The sequence below is a fragment of the Melanerpes formicivorus genome, unplaced genomic scaffold (genome assembly GCF_026170545.1).
Source record: "Melanerpes formicivorus ecotype bairdi unplaced genomic scaffold, bMelFor1.0.p_v2 SCAF_19, whole genome shotgun sequence".
NCBI lineage: Eukaryota > Metazoa > Chordata > Aves > Piciformes > Picidae > Melanerpes > Melanerpes formicivorus.
The window spans coordinates 15,474,868-15,493,458 of record NW_027142371.1 but is presented as its reverse complement, the minus strand read 5'-3'; the positions used below and the strand labels follow the sequence as shown (position 1 = coordinate 15,493,458).

Here is an 18,591-nt window from a genome sequence, read left to right as displayed (position 1 = left end):
AGCAGGTCTGACACCCCCTGCAGAGGGGTCCTTGGTCCAGGGAGCATTTGGGCAGCGCTGCTCTTTGCACTTCATCTGCTCTGGGAACAGGGAGGCTAAATGGGATGGGCTCTGTCCCAAGGGAAGGGGATGGGGTACCCAGCAGCTTGGCAAGGGGGGAGGTGGGTCCCAAATCCCTGAATGCTGCCAAAGCAAAGCTTGCCAAGTGGAAAAAGAGCACGTGTTCAAGGACATCCACTGAGCCTGCCTGCCTTATCACCCTCTGCCTGAGATAAGGAGAGGAGCCTTGGCACCCCCTACAGCACCCCTGTCCCCAGCTGCCCAGCCCAGAGTGGCTTCCCTGCACGCCCCAAGGCAGCATCTGCTGACTCACTGAAGGCACAGCAACCTCCCAGCACCCCCAGAGCCTGCCCCCAGGCATGGCTGGACCCGAGAAGGCTTTTAAACCCCAAACCACCCAGGATGATGCCTGTCCTCTCCATCAGACCTGGCAGTGCTGGGGTCACGAGGCATGGTAGGGGTTGGAGTGCACCTCTGGAGATCATCCAGTCCAAGCCCATGCCAAGGCAGGGTCACCTGGAGCAGGTCACACAGCAACCTGGCCAAGCAGGTCTGGAATGTCTGAAGAGATGCAGACTCCAGCAGCTCCCTGGGCAGCCTGCTCCACCACCCTTAACCTAAAGAAGTTCCTCCCTGTGTTTAATTGCAACTTCCTGTGTTCAGTGATGCCCCAGGAGGATGTGGCTCCTCCAGCATCTTCCTCCTCCTCCACAACCTTCCAGCCTTGGGAGCACTCTGCTGTTTGAAAGTCCTGCTCAAAAGCTTTCTCTTTTAGTGTCTTGTTTAATCTCACCTCTGAGTGTTCCAGATTGAAGTGGGAAGGGGAGGGCTGAGCTGCTGTGGGGCAGCAAGAGGGGAAGGAGCATGTAGGAGAGGGCACCTTGGTGCCTGGCACACCAAGGTGAGCCCTGCCCCTCCTCACATCCAGCTCCCTTGCTCAGCCAAGACCAAACCTCCTCCCCCAGCTCTTCAAGAGCAGCCCAGCTCCTCCATTTCAGGAGCAACTCCTGCCCTGAGCATCACCCTGGGGTTTTATCTCCCCTGCACCCTTTGAGTAAACCCTCAAAGATGTTTCCCTGCTCCAGGATGTCCTCTTGGGAATCCATTTGGGTTTCTTTGGGAGGGATCCTGGGCCTGAAATCACATTCCTGTGTCTTTATACCAGCAAAAGGTGGGGGAAGGCTTTGCATGTGTTCCCTCATCCCAGGTCCTCTCATCACTGGTTGAGGTGGGAGCCAGCAGCAGCCATGGGAGCTGGGCTGGACGGTGACCACAATGCAGGCATGGGAAAGAGCAATGGCAGCATCTGCCCACTGGTGCCATCCCACCTCAGAGGGAACCATACAGCACCCTGGGCACCGCAGCCCCACATTTCCTTAGCCAAGGGTTCCCCACAGGAGCATTTGCTGCTGTTAGAATCACCAGTGGGGGAGCAGGGACATTAGATGATAGAATTACAGAATGGTTTTTGTTGGAAGAGACTTTGATATCCTGGAGTCCAACCCTTGACCTGGCACTGCCAGGGCACCACCAGACCATGGCCCTCAGCACCACAGCTCCACTGCTCTGAAACCCCTCCAGGGATGGGGACTCCACCACTGCCCCAACCAGCCTGGGCCAGAGCTTAACAATCCTTCTGGGGAAGAAATTGTTCCTCATGTCCAACCTAAACCTCCCCTGGGGCCACTTGAGGCCATCTCCTCTTGTCCTGTTGCTTGTTCCACGGCAGAAGAGGGCAACCCCACCTGGCTCCAGCCTCCACCCGGGAAGCTATAGAGAGCCAGAAGCCCTCAGCCTCCTTTTCTCCAGGCTGAGCACCCCCAGCACAATCCCTCAGCTACTCTTCACCAAACTTATTCTCCAGACCCTTCTCCAGCTCCACATTATGGAGGAACAAATCCTCCCAGCCCCAGCCCTCCAGCCCCCTCCCACCTCCCCCTCCACCGCTGCCCGGGGCAGGGACTCAAGGCGGCCTCCTCCTCGGCCCGCGCAGGCAGCGCCTCTCTGCCTTCCCCGCGTCTGCCCTCACCCCCGGCATCCTGGGGCCGCAGAGTGGCCAGGGAGGCTTTGGCAGAGGAGCCCTGAGAGAGCTTATTCAACAATTGTTTCCCATTCTGCCCCTCGCCTGCCTCATCCTCCAGCAACAATGACGAAGAGCGGCGCGGAGCCAGCGCCCGCGGCAGGGGTGTTGAGATCAGGGACGGCACAAAAATATCTTCTCTCTGGAACAAATATTTACCAACCCCTCTGCCTTTTGTTCTTCTGCTTCTCAGAGGCTTGACTTTTTCTTTTTTTTGTTTTATTTTATTCTATTTTTTATTTTTTTTTTTTAGCCTTTTTTCTGCTTTTTGGTTTTTTTGCCTTTTTTTTTTTCACTTCACTTCTTTCTCCTGCAGACATTCACTGGCAGAAAGTCACCCACAGCCTGCAGGGGAGCTGCCTGGGCTGCCCTGGGGCTTTGGTCTGCCTCACTTCTTCGGTTGTCCATGGACTGCCAGCTGAAACCTGGGAGGAGAAAAATGAGATCCAGATAATAGACAAAAGTTGTGCTTCTGGCCCAAGAGTTGGTGCCAGGAAGAGGCTGGATGGGGAGCTTGGTGCCATGGCTGAGCTGATCAGATGGTGCTGGGTGACAGGTTGGGCTTGATGATCTCAACGGTCTCTTCCAACCTGGTCTGGTCCATTCCATTCCATTCCATTCCATTCCATTTCATCCCATCCCATCCCATCCCATCCCATGTCATCCTATCCTACCCTATCCTATCCTATCCTATCCTATCCTATCCTATCCTATCCTATCCTATCCTACCCAATCCTATCCTAAGCATCATCCTGCTGCAGCGTGGGGTCGGTGGCGGCGCTGGAGCTGTCCCCCAGGTGGGATATGGCAGAGCCAATCTGGGAGCTGAGGGAAGGCTGAGCTCCCAGAGCCCCTCCAGGTGGTCACAGAGCCATGGGAACATGGAATGCACTGTGTGGGGAGAGACCTCTCGAGGTCATCCTCTCCATCCCCCCTGCAGTTCAGCAGGGACATCCCTGACCAGACCAGGTTGCTCTCAGCCCATCAAGCCTGACCTCGGCTGTCTCCAGGGACGAGGCCCCCAGCACCTCCTTGGGTGGTGGAGCTGCCAGCTGCTGGGTGAGGATGTGTTAGGTGGCTCGTGGTGCCTTCATCCCCGGCCTGCTGCTCACAGATTGTCCTTCCTCCTCCTCTTGCCCCACAGCGTTTTCGCCTTGTGCCCCCCGGTGTGCGCCTGGCCAGGGGAGCTGCCGGCTCGCTCCTGGCGCTGTGTTGAGAGAGGGAGGAGCAGAACCTCCTCTCCTGGCACACAAACTTTTATCTTTGGTTAAAATTTAACTGTGGCCATAAAAGCCTCGATGCAGGAGGGAGCAGAGCTCACCCCACGAGTGCTGCCAGGCTGCTGCCCCATGCCTGACCACCAGCTCCTGCTGCCCACCTCAGGATGGCCTCACGCCCTCCTGCCCACCCCTGCCGCCTCCTGCCGCTCTCCCTGGGGCTCTTCCAGGGCGCCCTGCTCCTCTTCTTCGCCCTCTTCATCACCTATGAGGAGCCCTCGGCGCGGGTGGAGGATGCCAGTCTGGTGGCCAAGCAGCTCTACGGCACCTTCCCCCTCCTCCAGGACATCCAGGTGATGCTGGTGGTGGGGCTGGGGCTCCTGCTGACCTTCCTGCCCCGCTACGGGCTCAGCGTCCTCACCCACAACTTCCTCCTGCTCAACTTCTGCACGCAGTGGGCTCTGGTGCTGCAGGCCCTGCTCCACCACCTCCACCGTGGCCAGGTCCACCTGGACCTGCACAGCCTCCTCCTGGCCGAGTTTGCTGCCGTGACGGTGCTCATCTCCGTGGGGGCCGTGCTGGGCAGGACCAGCCTCTGCCAGCTGCTCCTCGTGGGTGCCTGGGAGGTGCCCATCTACCTTGCCAGCGAGTGGGTCATCAGCACCCACCTAGGGGTCCTGGACGTGGGGGGCACCATCACCATCCACGTCTTCTCCTGCTACTTTGGCCTGGGGGTGTCCAAGGCTCTGTTCGGGGCGGGGCGGCGCCCCCTGCACCCCAAGGAGACCCCAACCCCCCGCTCAGACCTCACCTCCCTGCTGGGGGCTCTCATCCTCTGGGTCTTCTGGCCCAGCTTCGTGGCCGTCCTGTGCCAGCCAGGAGACGCCCAGCACCGTGCCATCCTGAACACCATCCTGGCCCTGAGTGCCAGCGCCGTGACCACGGTGGTGGCCTCCAGCCTGCTGGAGGAGGGCAGGCTGAGGCCTGGCCACCTGCAGAACGGCAGCCTGGCCGCCGGGGTGGCCATCGGCGCTGTGGCCGACATGCCCGTGCCACCCGTGGCTGCCCTGGCCCTGGGCAGCCTCTCGGCCGTGGTCTGCGTCCTGGGCTTCAGGTTCCTCAGCCCACTCCTGACGAGGAAGCTGACGCTGCAGGACCACTGCGGCATCCACAACCTGCACGGCTTGCCTGGCATCCTCGGCGCCGCGGCCAGCGCCCTGGTCATCCTGCTGGCACCCAAGGGCTCCTCCAGCTCCCCCTTCTCTCAGGGGTCCCCTGCTGGGGTCAATGCCAGCGAGGGGGCAGTGGGGCAGTGGGGTGAGCGTGGGGCAGCTGGGCAGGCGCTGTGCCAGGCAGCAGGGCTGGCAGTGGCCGTCGGTGGCTCGCTGCTCGCTGGGCTGCTGACCGGTGCCATGCTCCGGCTGCCCTGCCTGGCACAGCCACCTGAGCAGCACTGCTTCGAGGATTCACTGAATTTTAGCATCCAGGGTCAGGCTGAGAGCCTGGAGCCAGGTGGCCCCGTGGAGGAAGGAGCCCTGGCTCTGAAGGAGAGAGTTTAGGTACCAGGGAGGGCAGGGTGAGTGGCTCAGGGGTTGGCTCCTTCTGCTCCCAGCACTGGCAGGGAGCAGAGGGCAGGAGGTGGTGGCTGTGCCCACTCTCAGAGTCGCCCAGAGTCTCAGAACCGCCTGGCTGGAAGAGATCATCAAGTCCAACCATGACCTAACAGCTCCCTGCACACAACTCTTAGACCTCTCCCTACCTCACCTCTGCCTCCCGTAGCTGAGGACGCTGGCAGGGCTGAGGCAGCACCGTGGCAAGGATCCTTCCTCCAGCCCTGTGGCTACAACCCTCTCCTCTGCCCTGGCCAGCCCCAGGAGCCCTCCATCCCCAGCAACATCTGGAGAAACAAGCCCAGGACAGCTTATTACCTGTGGCTGTCACAGATGGCCTCACCACAGGGCACCAGCACCAGCTGCTTCACCCTCGGAGGGTGGCATCAGCCAGCAGTGCCCATCCCATCCCCTGGCTCCGTCTCCTGCTCAGGACTCCCCTGCCCACGGTGGGCAGCGTTCAGCTCGCTGCCAGCTCCAGCCACAGCACCAAGCCAGAGACTTGGCCTCCACTGCCTGGAGCACGGCAGGGCAGCAGCGGGGTGAGGTGAGGAGGGCTGGGCTGAGCTGGCCCCAAGGAGGGATTTGAGCTGGGCCGTGCTGGACAGTCTGCTCCCCAGGATGGCTTCTACAGGCAGGCAGCAGCTCTGCCGCCGCCGGCGCAGCAGCGAGGGCGCAGCTCGAGCGTGGCAAGGAGCCTGGCAGAGAGCTGGGATGGAGGAAGAGCACACACCCCACAGCACCCTCATCCCACCCTGAAGCTGGGCGAGCCGTGCCAGCATCCCAGGATGCTGAGGGCCCCCAAGGAAGAGCAGCAGCCCCATCCCATCCCATGCCTGGGCAGCCAGCCGCTTCCACCCCGTGGAGGACAAAGCCTGCGGTCCGCGGCTGGCATGCGGCAAAGCTGCGAGCCCGGGGCCGCATCCTGCCCGGGGAGCCAGGGCAGTGATTCACAGCCCCCCAGCACCCGTGAGTCACCGCTGCCCCGGTGCCAGCAATGCTCGGGGGAGGTCGAGGCGACCAAAATCCCACCCGGCAGTGGGAGTGGAGGGCTCCGGGCGCACGGCTGGGGGTCCCCAGCGCTGAGCTGGGGCTGGATCCCCAGCGCCCAGCGTGGCCCCAGGCAGAGCGAGGCTGGGGAATTCACCCTCCAATAATCACAAACAGGCTCAGGGGGAGGGGGGCCGGGTGGGCTTGGTTAATTGTTAGAATAAAATATTGCAGAGCTGTTACAAAGGAATCCTGCCCCACAGCCACGCAGCCCCCCGCAGCCCCCACAGCCCCCCAGCCGGCCCCGGGCGCTGCAGGACGAGCAGCAGGGCTGGGGGATGTGGCACTGGGAGGCAGCCTGGCCCCCACCAGCAGGAGCAGGGGACACGGTGGTGGGAGGCAGCCTCGTCCCCACCAGCCCCCAGTCGATCTCTGGTGGCCCCCAGCTACGTGGTGTGGATGTGCCCCGTGCCAAGGCACCGGCAGGACCCACGGCGTGGAGCAGGAGCAGGGTCTGGCTGGGTGCCCACCGCTGCCAGCTCCTGCTGGGCAGCCAGGGCCACCGGAGTCGGCAGGCGCCCAGGGAGCTGCAGTACCATCAGGCCTGAGCAGGCAGCAGCCCAGCTCTGCTGGATTGCCTCTGTGCCAAGGCCTGGCAGCTCCAACACCCAGCCCCGGAGTCAGCTCCAGCAGCAGGGAGGAGGGGGAGAGGGTTGGGGGCACCGGGAGCTGCAGGCCCCACCTCGGGAAGCAGCTGTGGGAAGGGATCATGCACACAGCCAGGTCACATCCACACACCAGGCACACACCAGGCACACACCAGGCACACACCAAGCACATGCACACAGCCAGGCACACTCATATGCACACCCCTATGCACACCCCCAAGCACACCCCCATGCACACCCCCATGCACACTCATGCACACCCCCATGCACACCCCCATGCACACTCATGCACACCCCCATGCACACCCCCATGCACACCCCCAAGCACAGCCATGCACACCCCCATGCACACCCCCATGCACACCCCCATGCACAGCCAGGCACACCCCCATGCACACCCCCAAGCACACCCCCATGCACACCCTCATGCACAGCCATGCACACCCCCATGCACACCCCCATGCACACCCCCAAGCACAGCCATGCACACCCCCATGCACAGCCAGGCACACCCCCATGCACACCCCCAAGCACACCCCCATGCACACCCTCATGCACAGCCATGCACACCCCCATGCACAGCCATGCACACCCCCATGCACACCCCCATGCACACTCATATGCACACCCCCATGCACACCCCCATGTACAGCCATGCACACCCCCATGCACACCCCCATGCACACCCCCATGCACACGCAGCCCCGAGGGAGGCTGCAAGCCTCTTGCTGGCACTGCAGCTGCTCTCCAGCATCCCCCACAGTCCTTCCCAGCGCGGCTGCAGCCTCCCTCCCTCCCGGCAGCCTGCAGCACCCAGCAGGGGAGCAGGCACTGGGGATGCAGGCAGGCAGGGAGCTGTGCCAGGGCACACCCCGCCTCTCGGCTGGCATGTCCTGGCACTGTACCCTGTGGCACAATCTGGTCAGCAGATGCTCCAAAAGCAGCAAGGGGCCCAAGACGTGACGGGGGTCAGTGCCTTCCCGCTGCACCAAGGGGCTCAGGCACCCAGCATGCCACAGCTTTTGGGGTGGCAGGACCCACCCGGCGACGGCAGAGTGCTGCACAGCCCCAGTGCTCGCCAGCCCCAGCCCAGCCTGCAGCCAGAGGTGGTGCTGGACAGCGGTGGTGCTGGGTGTGCCACCCTGCCCGGCAGCCGCTCTGCAAAGGCTCTGAGCAGGGCAAAGGCTCTGCAGAGCCCCCAGCGCTCCCCACCCCCTCAGCCTGGGCTTTCAGCAGCTTCAGGCGGTGTGGGGAAAGGGGAGAGGACAAACCCCTGCTCCGCTCCCCCCGACACAGCCTGCGGGCGCCAGTGCCCCAGCAGTGCCTGCCAGGGGCGTTGAGGAGCCAAGCAGGGGCTTGTGTGGGTGAGGATGCCCCTCGAGAAGCCAGCCAGAGGGGCTGCTGGCACCCCAGGGTGGAGGCAGAGCAGGGGCAGCGGTGTTTGGTGGGGATGGTGCAAAGGGGAGAAAGGTGTCTCTGGCATTGGCTCCCTGGAAACTTGGCAGCCACCAGCCTCTGGGCATGGTCCTTGAGCATGGCACCCTGGCAGAGTCTCTGGGCACAGTCCCTAGGGAGGGTTTGCCAGCACAGTGCCCAGATGTGATCCCTGGGCATGGTAACCCGGAGCAGCCCCTGTGCACGACCCTTGGGCATGGTCCCCTGGCCATGGTACCCCAATGTGGTGCCTAGGTACAGTGCCCCGGGCATAGTACCCACCACAGTCCCTGTGCATGGTGCCATGGTGCCCCCCAGCACACTCAGGTCTGCTGCTGCCTCCAAGCTCATTCCAGAGCCAGCTTGGGAAGCACCACACTGGCCCCAGTGAGAAGCACCCATCCCTGTGCCCATGCCCACAGCCCCCCCCGGAGGGGCCCTGCTGTGATGGCAAAACAAGCAGGGAGGGCAGGAAGCCAGGGCCGTGCTGCGTGCCCAGAGGCAGCTGGCAAGGCCATCAGCCGTGGCACAGCATGGGAGGCAAAGCCAGGAGCCCCCAACCCCACACCTCCCCTCATGCCCTAACACCCCCCTGTGCCCTTCACCCCACAGCACGCCCAGCCTCGCCCACCACATCCCCACAGCCCACCGAGCTCGGCCCGGGCACAGGCAGGCAGCAGGCAAGGTGGGAGCTGAGCGGTTGGCACAGCGGGGAGAGGGTAAGGGGGCAGGGAGGGGGGCAGGGGATGGCCCAGGGTGGCAGTGGCTGCTGGAGCCACATCAGAGCAGTTGTCCCCCCCTGGAAGCAGGCAGGAGCTGCCCTCGAAGGAAATGCTCTCACTCCCATGTGCTGCACACTTGGCTGTGCCTGGCTGCTATTTTTATTTGACTCTTTTTCAGGGCCTGTTTCCTTTTTCCGGCTGTTTGTGCTCTGATTCCACCACCGCCTCGACCTCGTTTCCCCCCACCCCCCACGACCCTCCCCCCATGCCCCCCCCCTTTCCTTCATTCTTTCCTTCCTTTCCATGCTCTCATTCCTGCCACCCCCTCCCACCCCCTTCCCCATCAGCCTCTCTTCACCCCAACATCCAACCCCCCACAGGCAGCTCCCAGCTGGCAGCAGCTGGGCACAGCCTCTCCCTTGGCTTGCTGGCTTTAGATGCCCAAGCACCCCTCCTGCTCAGGGTGGGCACCAGGTTCCCACAGTGTGGCACAACCAGGACCACCACAACGCCCTGATGGGACCCTCCCCCAGCCCCATCCCTGGGCTCTAAACCACTAAAACCAGGCTGAAAGTCTCCACGGAGGAAGGGCAGGAGGAAAAGGAGGCAAAATTCAAGCCCACTCCCCCGTCCCTGGGTGCTCCCCAAGGAAGAGGATGGAGCCTGCAGGCACACTGGGGCTGGCCAGGGAGAAAGGTGGCAGCTCTGGGAGGCCACCAGCCTGTCCCAGTCCATGCAGAGGACATGTCCCAGCCCCCAGGACCCTGGTGGGACCCCACAAGGGCAGCACCTGCAGCCTGTACCCTCAACTGCTCCCATTCCCAAAGCAGGATCCATCGAATCAGGGCTTCATCCTGCACTCTGCTAAACCCTGGGGTCCTGGGGTGTCCAGGGGGAACATATCCTATCCCCCCAGTCCAGGCACCTTTCCAGGCCCAGATTCCAGAGGCAGGGGTGGACAAGCAGCTCCAAGCATCCTTAACCTCCCATCCCTGAATCCCACTGAGGGAACAGTGTCCCTCCATGGCTTGTGGATTGGGGTCCCCTTTGCCAGCAGCTTCCACTGCTCCAATCCAGCTGCTGCCCCACTGGGACCTGGGAGGGTGGTCGCGGGGCACTGGGGGCCGTGGGGCAAGCTGGAGCAGGGGGGTGGTCGCGGCCGGGGGGACACAGGCTGCGGGCAGGCTCCGGCGCCGCTCCGCGCACGCAGCGCACTGCTGCCACCTAGTGGCCGTCCCAGGCGCCCCGAAGCCACGCAGCCGGCGCGGGCCCTGCCCACGGAGCCGCAGAGCCCTTGGTGGGAAGAGACCTTGCAGACCATGCAGTCCAAGCCTGAACCCAGCGCTGCCAGGGCACCACCAAACCAGGGCTCTGAAACCCCTCCGGGCACGGGGACTGCACCACTGCCCTGGGCAGCCCAGAGCCTATCTGGTACCCAAGGGGGAGGCAGGGACCCTGGCTGGGGTGCTGGCAGAGTGCAGTGCTGAGGAGGATGCTGCTCATCTCACCAAACTCCACTTTCCTCCACGCTCAGCTCACTGGGGTGGTTTCCAGGGCACCCACAGTGCCAAGCAGCTGCCCCCTACATGGTGCTGCCCATCTCAGAGGCCAAATCTTGGCCTCAACCCCCACAGCTGCTTTACCTGCAGGCTCTGGCGCTCCCCAGGTTTCCTGGGCACCCAGTGCTGCACCCCAGTTCTCCATCCTCCACAGGTGCCCTGCATGTCCCAGCAGCGCATCCATGTCCCCACGTCCCTCTCCACAGCCCAGCCACCCTCAGAGCCTCGTGGCTGTGCAGTGGTCGCCCTCCCAAGCCGCGGCCCCATGTGGCCTCTTTCTGCCCTGCACAGCATCCGTTGTCCCCAGGAGAGCAGCAGGTGGCACAGGGCCAGCAGCACCACACCAACCCAACCCTTCACCTCCTTTCTTTGGCACCTCCCCTTCTTCTCCCCCATCTCCCTGGTGCTGCAGCTCTCTGGAGCAACCACCCCAGCCTGCCAGCTCCCACTACCTGTGATGGAACCAGAGAACTGTTTGGGTTGGCAAAGCCCTCCAGGATCATGCAGTAAAACCAGCACCCCAAGGCCACCACGTCCCCAGGTGCCATGGCCAGAGGCTTCTTGCACACCTCCATGGGTGGTGACTGCACCACCTCCCGGGGCAGCCTGCTCCAGTGCCAGCTGGGACCAGTTCCCAGGTACTGCTTGCAAGGGCAGGATGGATCCAGCTTGGAGCTCCACCAGGAGCAACTCCACTGCCTCCAGGCTTGAGTTTCCCCCAGGGTTGCAGAGGAGCCACCAGCCAGGGCAGCCTGTCCCTCTGGCAGGTGCCAAGGGGGCCCTAGGAGTGCCGGGGGGCACGGGGGGGGGCATGCAGGGCGTAGAGCTTCTCCCAGCAGGTCGCCAACCTCTTCACCTTCCTCCTGATCTCCCGCAGCTGCTTCCTCCTGCGGGCAGGTCTCTGGTGCTGGGGCTGTGCCAGGATGTGTGCTGGGCTCTGTGGGTGGGGAGCCAAAGGAGCAGAAATGGGCATCTCTGCTGGGGGGGGGGCTGGTTCCTACCCCCCTCAGAGAATGGTTTCGTTTGGAAGGGACCTTAAAGGCCATCTAGTCCCAGCCTCCCTGCCACGGGCAGGCACACCTTCCACTGGACCTGGCTGCTCAAAGCCTCATCCAGGCCTTGAGAACCTCTAGGGAGGGGACATCACCGTGCAGGTGTTAGCTATGGGGACAAAAGCCACCCCCCAACCCCCCAGCACCAAGGATGTGCCTGGGGCACCACCCCCTGCATCCATGGGCTCTGTGTGGGCAAAGCTGCAGGCTGGGGCATGGCCACGGTGAGGATGTGCCCTCAGGTCCCCCAGGGCCCCAGAGCTGGCCACCTCCCCCACCCTACAGCACATCCCCAGCTTGGGTAGATGGCCAGGGGAGGTCTGCAGGCAACGTTCCAGACCAGCTGCACCTCCATCCCACACCAGCAAACCCCAGCAGGGTTATCCCCAAAAGGCTTCTCCAGGGGTGGCAGGAGGAGAGCTCCCGACCCAGGCAGAGCTGCCCTGGGGTTTCCCCTCTGGTTAATGAGTTGCTGGTGGCTGCTCTTGGGGATCCTCCCTGCTGGGGTTTCCCCAGGGATGCCAGGGGAGCCCAGCCCAGCCCTTTGCAGGAGAAATCCCAGTTCCTGCCTACAAGTACCCAGGGTGAGAGCAGCAGAGGGTCAGCCCAGCCACCAGCTGAGCATCCCCACTGGGGTGAGGCTGCGTTCCCCTCAGCCATGGCACCATGGCACGAGTGGACAAACCCACTGAGAAGATGAAACCCCAGCAGAGGTCCCACACTGCCACAGCCAGGCCTCCCCCCAGGCAAGCTGGAAGCTCACTGGGATGTGCTGCCAGCATCCCCCAGCCTCGAGCCCAGCAGGGACCTGCACCCCCACGGGCTGCTGCGGGCACAGCCTGGACGCTCCTCAAGGGCACTCAGCAGCGTGGGAAGCAGGGCAGGCCTTGCCACAGGCTGTGTGCTGGGGAGCTGGGAGGCCCTGGGCAGGTCTCACCTTGCTGAGCTTCCTGCAGTTCTGCCTGAGCACAAAGTCTGTGTTCCTGGCCACCTTCCACAGCGCCAGCTCCTCGGGGCCGCGCAGGCTGCCGGCTGCCACCTCCCGCAGGGACATGCTGATGTTGTAGATGGAGAGGAGGATCTTCTGGTCCTGCAGAGGAGCACAGGGCCCTGGGTGAGGACAGGGCTCAGGGGCTGCCCACGGGCTCAGCCCACAGGATGTCCCTCGGTGCTCACCTTGTTAGAGCGACAAGCTGGCCCAGCCCCTCCACTCCTCTCTGCTGACCCACTCAGGTGTTTCTGCAGGCAGGGAGAAGATCAGACATCCCAAAAAGCCAGAGCTGACCCCACCTGGGGCAGGAATCCTCCCTTTAAACACAGCACTCTCCCCAGGATCACCAGCAAGGTGGTCAGCTCAGACTCACAGGATGGGTTGGGAGGGACCTTAAAGCTCATCCAGCTCCAGCCCCCTGCCCTGGGCAGGGACACCTCCCCCCAGCCCTGGTTGCTCAGGGCCTCATCCAGCCTGGCCCTGAACACCTCCCTCTGATCATCTTGGTGGCCTCCTCTGGACCCCACTCCATGTGCTCATGCTGGGGGCCCCAGAACTGGAGGCAGTGCTGCAGATGGGGTCCCAGAAGAGCAGAGCAGAGCAGAGCAGAGCAGAGCAGAGCAGAGCAGAGCAGAGGGGCAGAATCCCCTCCCTGTGCTGCTGCTCTCCCTGCTCTGGCTGCAGCTCAGCACTCAGCTGGCTCTGGGCTGCCAGGGACCAGTGCTGGCTCCTGGGGAGTTTGTCACCAGCTGGCACCCCCAAGGCCTCCACGTGGAGCTTCCCAGGCTTATCCATTCCCACCCACATGCCACAGCAGGGCTGCAGGCAGGGTGAGGAGCCCAGGGCAGCGCTCACCAGGTTCTGGATCTCGTGGAAGATGACTGCTCGGTACTGCCGCAGCACCGCGGCGATGCTGCAGCGCCGGCCCCGGCCCAGCACAGCCGCCAGCAGCAGCAGCAGCACAGCGCAGCAGAGAGCCCGGGGTAGAATCTGTGGAGGGAAGAGCTCAGGCTCAGCCAGGGGGAAGCTGGGGATGAAGGGATGCTGCAGGCTCTGTCTTCAGCACCTCGCCACATCGGACCTGCTCCTGAAGAGGCAGCGTGTGCAGGACAGGGCTCGGCTGTGTGCTCTCACGGAGGAGATCCTCCTAGAAAAGCTCTTGAGACCCTGCTCCAGCTCCAGCGCGATCCAGGCAGCCCAGGAGCCCTCTTTTCTGCCAGTACTTTGCAGAATGAATCACACAGTCACAGACTGGAAGGGGTTGGAAGGGACCTCCAGCCCCATCTGCTTGGCACAGGGCTGTGGCAGGGACCTTTGCAGGTCTGCAGGCTCTGTCTCTGAGCTCTCTGCCCCACCATGGCTCCCAATAGCTCCCCAGCTGGAGGAACTGCGAGGCCAGACCCTCAAGCACCAAAGGTGAAGAGGAGAAGGAGTGGGGAGTGGGGGCAGGCAGCTGCTTTGTTTTCTCACCAGCAGAGCTCCACACCTCACCGAATCACAGAATTGCCTGGATTGGGAAAGGCTTCCAAGGTCATTGAATCAAATCATCAGCCCAGCACTGCCAAGTCCTTAACTAAACCATGTCCCTCAGCACCACATCTACAGGACCCCTACAGACCTCCAGGGATGGGGACTCCACTCCCACCCCCTCCCTCCCCCCAGGCAGCCTGTTCCAGTGAGGAAATTCTTCCTCATATCCAACCTCAACCTCCCTCCGTGCAACTTGAGGCTGCTTCCTCTTGTTCTGCCACTTGTTCCTCGCCATGAATGGTTTCACCCTCACAGGGCTGCTCTCTCCACAAGCCCAGCAGCACAGAGGCTGTCACGCAGCGTTTCCCAGCTCCTGCAAAGCCCTGGCTCAGCCCAGGCTCAGATGCCCTCATGCAAGAGCCAGAATGAAGCAGCACAAGCTCCTGCTCCCACCAGCACATCCCAGCTGCCTCCCAGCCTCCTGGCTCCCAGCCTTCCCAGCAGCCCTGAGCCGGCTCCAGCAGCGTGGGGAAACTCAAGAGCTGACATCTGAGCTGGTGGGAGCACAGGGAGGGAGCGGCTCGACCCTTCAAGGGATGAGTCCTGGGACTTTGAAGCAGGGCCAGCACGACCTCAGCTGACCTGGGACATTTGAGCAGCCCCGGAGCAGCAGGGGGACACCGCAGGGGGAGGCAGGCACAGCATCTGCCTGCAAAGGAGCTCTCCAGGTCTCTGCACTGCTGAGCCATGACACTGCTGGCACTGGGGTCCCATCCTGGCACTGGACTCCTCCTATCATCTGCCATCTGCAGGAGCAGCCCCTCAAAATCCTCCCCCTCCACCCCACCCCAGGTGTCAGGTCTGGGCAGGCAGAAAGCAGCTCAGCACCTTCCAAATATGCAACCTCTGCACTGCAGTCGAAGCCTGAGCAGGGAGGAAGGTGCAGACAGCTCTGCCTGCTGCCAGCATCTGCCTGCCCCAGCCCCCAGCTCACATCTCAGGAGGTTCTGTCATAGTCTGGCTCTTGGGCTTGGACTTTTGCTTGGAGAAGCCAGAAGGAAGAAGTTCCCTGGGTGAAGTCCAAGCCCAGGCAGCCACAAGCACTGCAGGCTTCGGTGGGAAGCAGGAGGGTTTGTCTGTACACCCTGCACCTGCTCTGTGCTTTCCCCTTGGCCACGGGCTGGTCCCAGCTCCAAAAGGAGGAGGAAACCTTCCCCCACCCTCCTGCAGCTCAGCTGGAGCCGGGGGGCTTAGCACAAAGAAACCCCAAGACACCACAGGGATCACCTCGGAGCAGAAGCGTGTGAGGAGGTGAGCAAGGCCCTGAGCAGCCAGAGCAAATCCCACTGGGCTCTTCACCTTCCAGTAGAGCAGTGCTGAGCTCTGTCCCAGGGCTGGGGCTTGCAGGGAAGAGCCTCCCCGGGCTGCTGGCTTTGCTCTCTGTAAGCCTGCAGAGAGATCTCATCCCAGAGGGGGTTCAGCAGAGGGTCTGATCCTCAGGGCTGCTGAAGGAGAGGACACCCTGGCCAAAGTCTAAGGGCTGTTCTCAGGAAGCCTCCTCCACTGGGAAGACATGAAACTGGGAATGACTTCCCTGAAGTGGCTTATTAAACAACTGGGACCAAATTCCAGGGGAAAGCACACCAGTGACAGCATTTCCAGGCAGCCCAGCCTGGCACTGGGCTCTCTCAGCAGGGGAGGGAGCACAGCCTGCAGCTACAGAAGCCCAGCTGGGACAGGAGCTCAGAGGGTGCAGTGGGTGCTGCCCACCACCCCCACGGTGAGCAAGGGAGCAGCAGTGACAGAAAAGGGATGTGGGGAGAGATGAAGCAGGCAAATCCCAGCCCTGACCATTGCTTCCCACCCTTGAGAATGGAGGAAGAGCAATCCAGGAGCTGATCTGGGCTTTTCCTTCAGCCCTGCAGCAGGAGGCTCCAGCTCTGGTCCCTTCCCAGGGGCTGGAGGGAAGGAGCAGCCCGAGGAGCGTGGGTGCAGGACGGCCCCAGCCTGCTCCACCTGCCAGAAGTTAATCTCTTGCTCAGCTCTAATCCTCCAGCAAACAGCAGGAGATAAGGGAAATCACCATTACTGATAGGGCAGCTTCTGGTGGCACTCAGGCTGGCCCCAGCCACCCAGGGGCAATGCCAGCCACCTGCTGGGAGCCCATCGAGCTCCCCAGGTCCTTCCAGCCAGGTAGGCCCTGTCCCAAACACCAAGGGGACCCTGGCACCAGGCAGAGCCCCAGCACCTGCTGCAGCCCTGGGCAGGGAGAGACCCTCCAGCCCCCCACTGGCACCAGCCAGGTTCAGATCCCAGCCCAGCCAGGTCCAAGCCCCATCCCAACCAGATCCAAGCCTCATCCTAGCCGGGTCCAAACCCTGTTCCAGTCAGGTCTGAGCCCCATCCCATTCCGTCTCATTAGCCTGGTCCCTCCGGACCATCCCTCCCAGCCAAACCAAAGCCCCTTCCTCACCGACTCTCGGCTTCATCCCACCGCGACCCAACCCGGCCCAGCCCAGCCCCGTTCCAGCCGCTCCAAGCCCTTTCCCGTCCCGACCGGCCCCACCTTGACCAGTCCAGGTCCCAGTCCCGGCTGGCCAGCCCCTTGCCGGCCGGACCGGTCCCTCTCCCGACCGATCCAAACCCCATCCCAGACGAACCAGCCGCGTCCCGACAGCCCCCAAGCCCCATCCCGGCTGCTGCGAGTCCCGGCCGGACCGACCCAAACTGGGTGGGCGCCGGTCCAGCCCCCTCCGCTCCTCCCCCAGCATGGGCTACCAGGGACAGGGGAGGTCGCCGCTAAAACCCCAAGGCCCGGTCGGGGAAGGGGCCGCGACCCCGCTGCACTCACCATGGAGCCCGGCGGCAGCTGGGGGGCCCGGCCCGGCCCCGGCCCCTTCGCCGCCTCCCGCTCCACCGGGGCCCGCGGTTTGAACTTGGCTCCACGGTGGGAGGGGACGGGCGGCGGGGAGGGTGGGGGAGAAAACGGGACGGGACACGGCGGCCACACCGCCGCCAGCCCAGCCCCGGCCCCCGGCATCGCCTCCCGGGCACGGCCCCCGGCATCGCCTCCCGGGCACGGCCCCCCCTTCCCTTCCCGGGGCACCGGCTGCTGCTCCCGGGGGAGGGACAGCGAGCGCTGGGGGCCGGGTCCTGCCGAAAGGAAGGGTCCCGAGGCAAGGGTCCTGCCCTCGGTGAGCAGCTGTGGATGGAGGGTCGGGGTAGGAGAAGCTCCACCTGCCCTGAAGAGCCCAGCAGGGACAGCACCCCGAGGTCCCACAGCTCGGTGGGGGTTGGAAGGGACCTCTGGAGATCGCCCAGTCCAAGTCCCCTGCTCCAGCAGGGCACCCACGGCAGCTTGCCCAGGAGCACAGCGTTCAGTGTGTCTGGAAGCTCTCCAGAGAAGGAGACTCCACAGCCTCTCCAGGCAGCCTGCTCCAGGGCTCTGACCTGCCTGGAGAGCCAAAGGGCTGCAGGACAGGAGGAGGCAGAGCAGCACTGGGCCTGCGCTGCACAGGGCAAAGCTGTGGTGGAGCCCAAGGGCGCAGAGCACCCCAAGGTTTGGTTTCTGTTGTGTTTGTGCAGGTGGTTATCATCTCGGATGCAGGCTCACAGGGCTGTTGTGGTTGGAAGAGCTCAAGATCATCAAGCCCAAGCCTTAACCCAGCCCAGCCAAGTGTGTCCCTCAGCACCACAGCTGCACCCCAGGTATGGCAGAGTCCCCAGGGACTCCCAGAACAGCACCACACAGCACATGGTGTCCCCATGCTCACAGCCAAAGCCCCCTCCCGTGTCCCCTCCCAGGCTCTGCACAGGAACATCACCACCAGCAAGCAGCCTGGGCACAGAAAGCTGCCCCAGCTCCACTCCAACTGCTTCTGTGCAAGCTGCAGTGGGGAAACAATGATCTGACAGCAGCAAGGCTCCGCTGAGGAGCTGAGTGTGGGTGTTCCAGGGAGAGATAAAGCAAATGGCTGCACAGCCCAGCTCTGCTCAGCCACAAGCTTCCTCCAGGCCAAGTGGGAACCACAACCTACACAGCCCCACACTGCTGGAGGCAGGCCCACACAGCCTGGCTCTTGAGCTGTGGGTAGTCTGCAGGTGCCATGATGGGAAACCATTCCAAACCATCTCTTTTCTCACCACCACCCACAAAGAGCAACTCTCCCCCAGCAAGTCCCTCCTGTGTGGTTTCTCCATCCCTGAGCTGCTGCCTCCTGAGCACAGGGCAGGAGCAGTGCCCAGGTCCTTCTCAGTTGGTGCACACCCAGGATCTGGCACAAAGGAGATGCTCCCTGCTGGGAGTCTCTGCAGTGAGGTCTGGTCCCAGGAGTCCTTCCCCATCTCAACTCCACAGGCACCACGGGCAAGCAGAGAGCAGAGGGATTTGGGGCCCAGCTTCCCCTGGGGCCCAGCTCTGCCAGGCACATCACGACACCAAGAAGTGCTGCAGCAGCCCAAATGCCACATTCCCTCCCCAGAGGAGCTGAACAGTCCCCAGGTCCTCACAGCACAGAGGAGGCCAAGCCCTGGGGGAGCACAAGGACCTTTAGGAGTATTGGCAACTCCCTTTGAGCCTTTCTGTCCTCCTGCAGTTTCTGCCCCAGTCTTGACACCGTGTTCCCTGCCCACACGTGCACCTCCTCCCTTCCACCAGAGAGCTGTCTCCATTCTCCTCCCCAGACTCCCCTCCCTTGCCATGAGCCTGCAGAGAGGGTGCCAGGAAACCCTGGAGTGA

General features: G+C 63.1%; 1 protein-coding gene and 1 pseudogene across 1 annotated transcript; one reads left to right on the top strand and one right to left on the bottom strand.

Annotated features, from left to right (window-relative positions):
- The first annotated feature begins 3,476 nt into the window (after positions 1 to 3,476).
- LOC137447083 (ammonium transporter Rh type A pseudogene) lies at positions 3,477 to 6,344 on the top strand (annotated as a pseudogene).
- A 2,790-nt stretch (positions 6,345 to 9,134) lies between these two features.
- On the bottom strand, positions 9,135 to 16,784 carry CUNH20orf204 (chromosome unknown C20orf204 homolog). The gene is made up of 5 exons (XM_068150339.1): positions 16,705 to 16,784; positions 13,239 to 13,373; positions 12,569 to 12,631; positions 12,330 to 12,482; positions 9,135 to 11,277 (listed from the first exon to the last, which is right to left on the bottom strand). Exons 1-5 carry the CDS (start codon positions 16,705 to 16,707, stop codon positions 11,122 to 11,124), a joined length of 510 nt encoding a protein of 169 aa, XP_068006440.1. The 5' UTR covers positions 16,708 to 16,784; the 3' UTR covers positions 9,135 to 11,121.
- Positions 16,785 to 18,591: the final 1,807 nt, after the last annotated feature.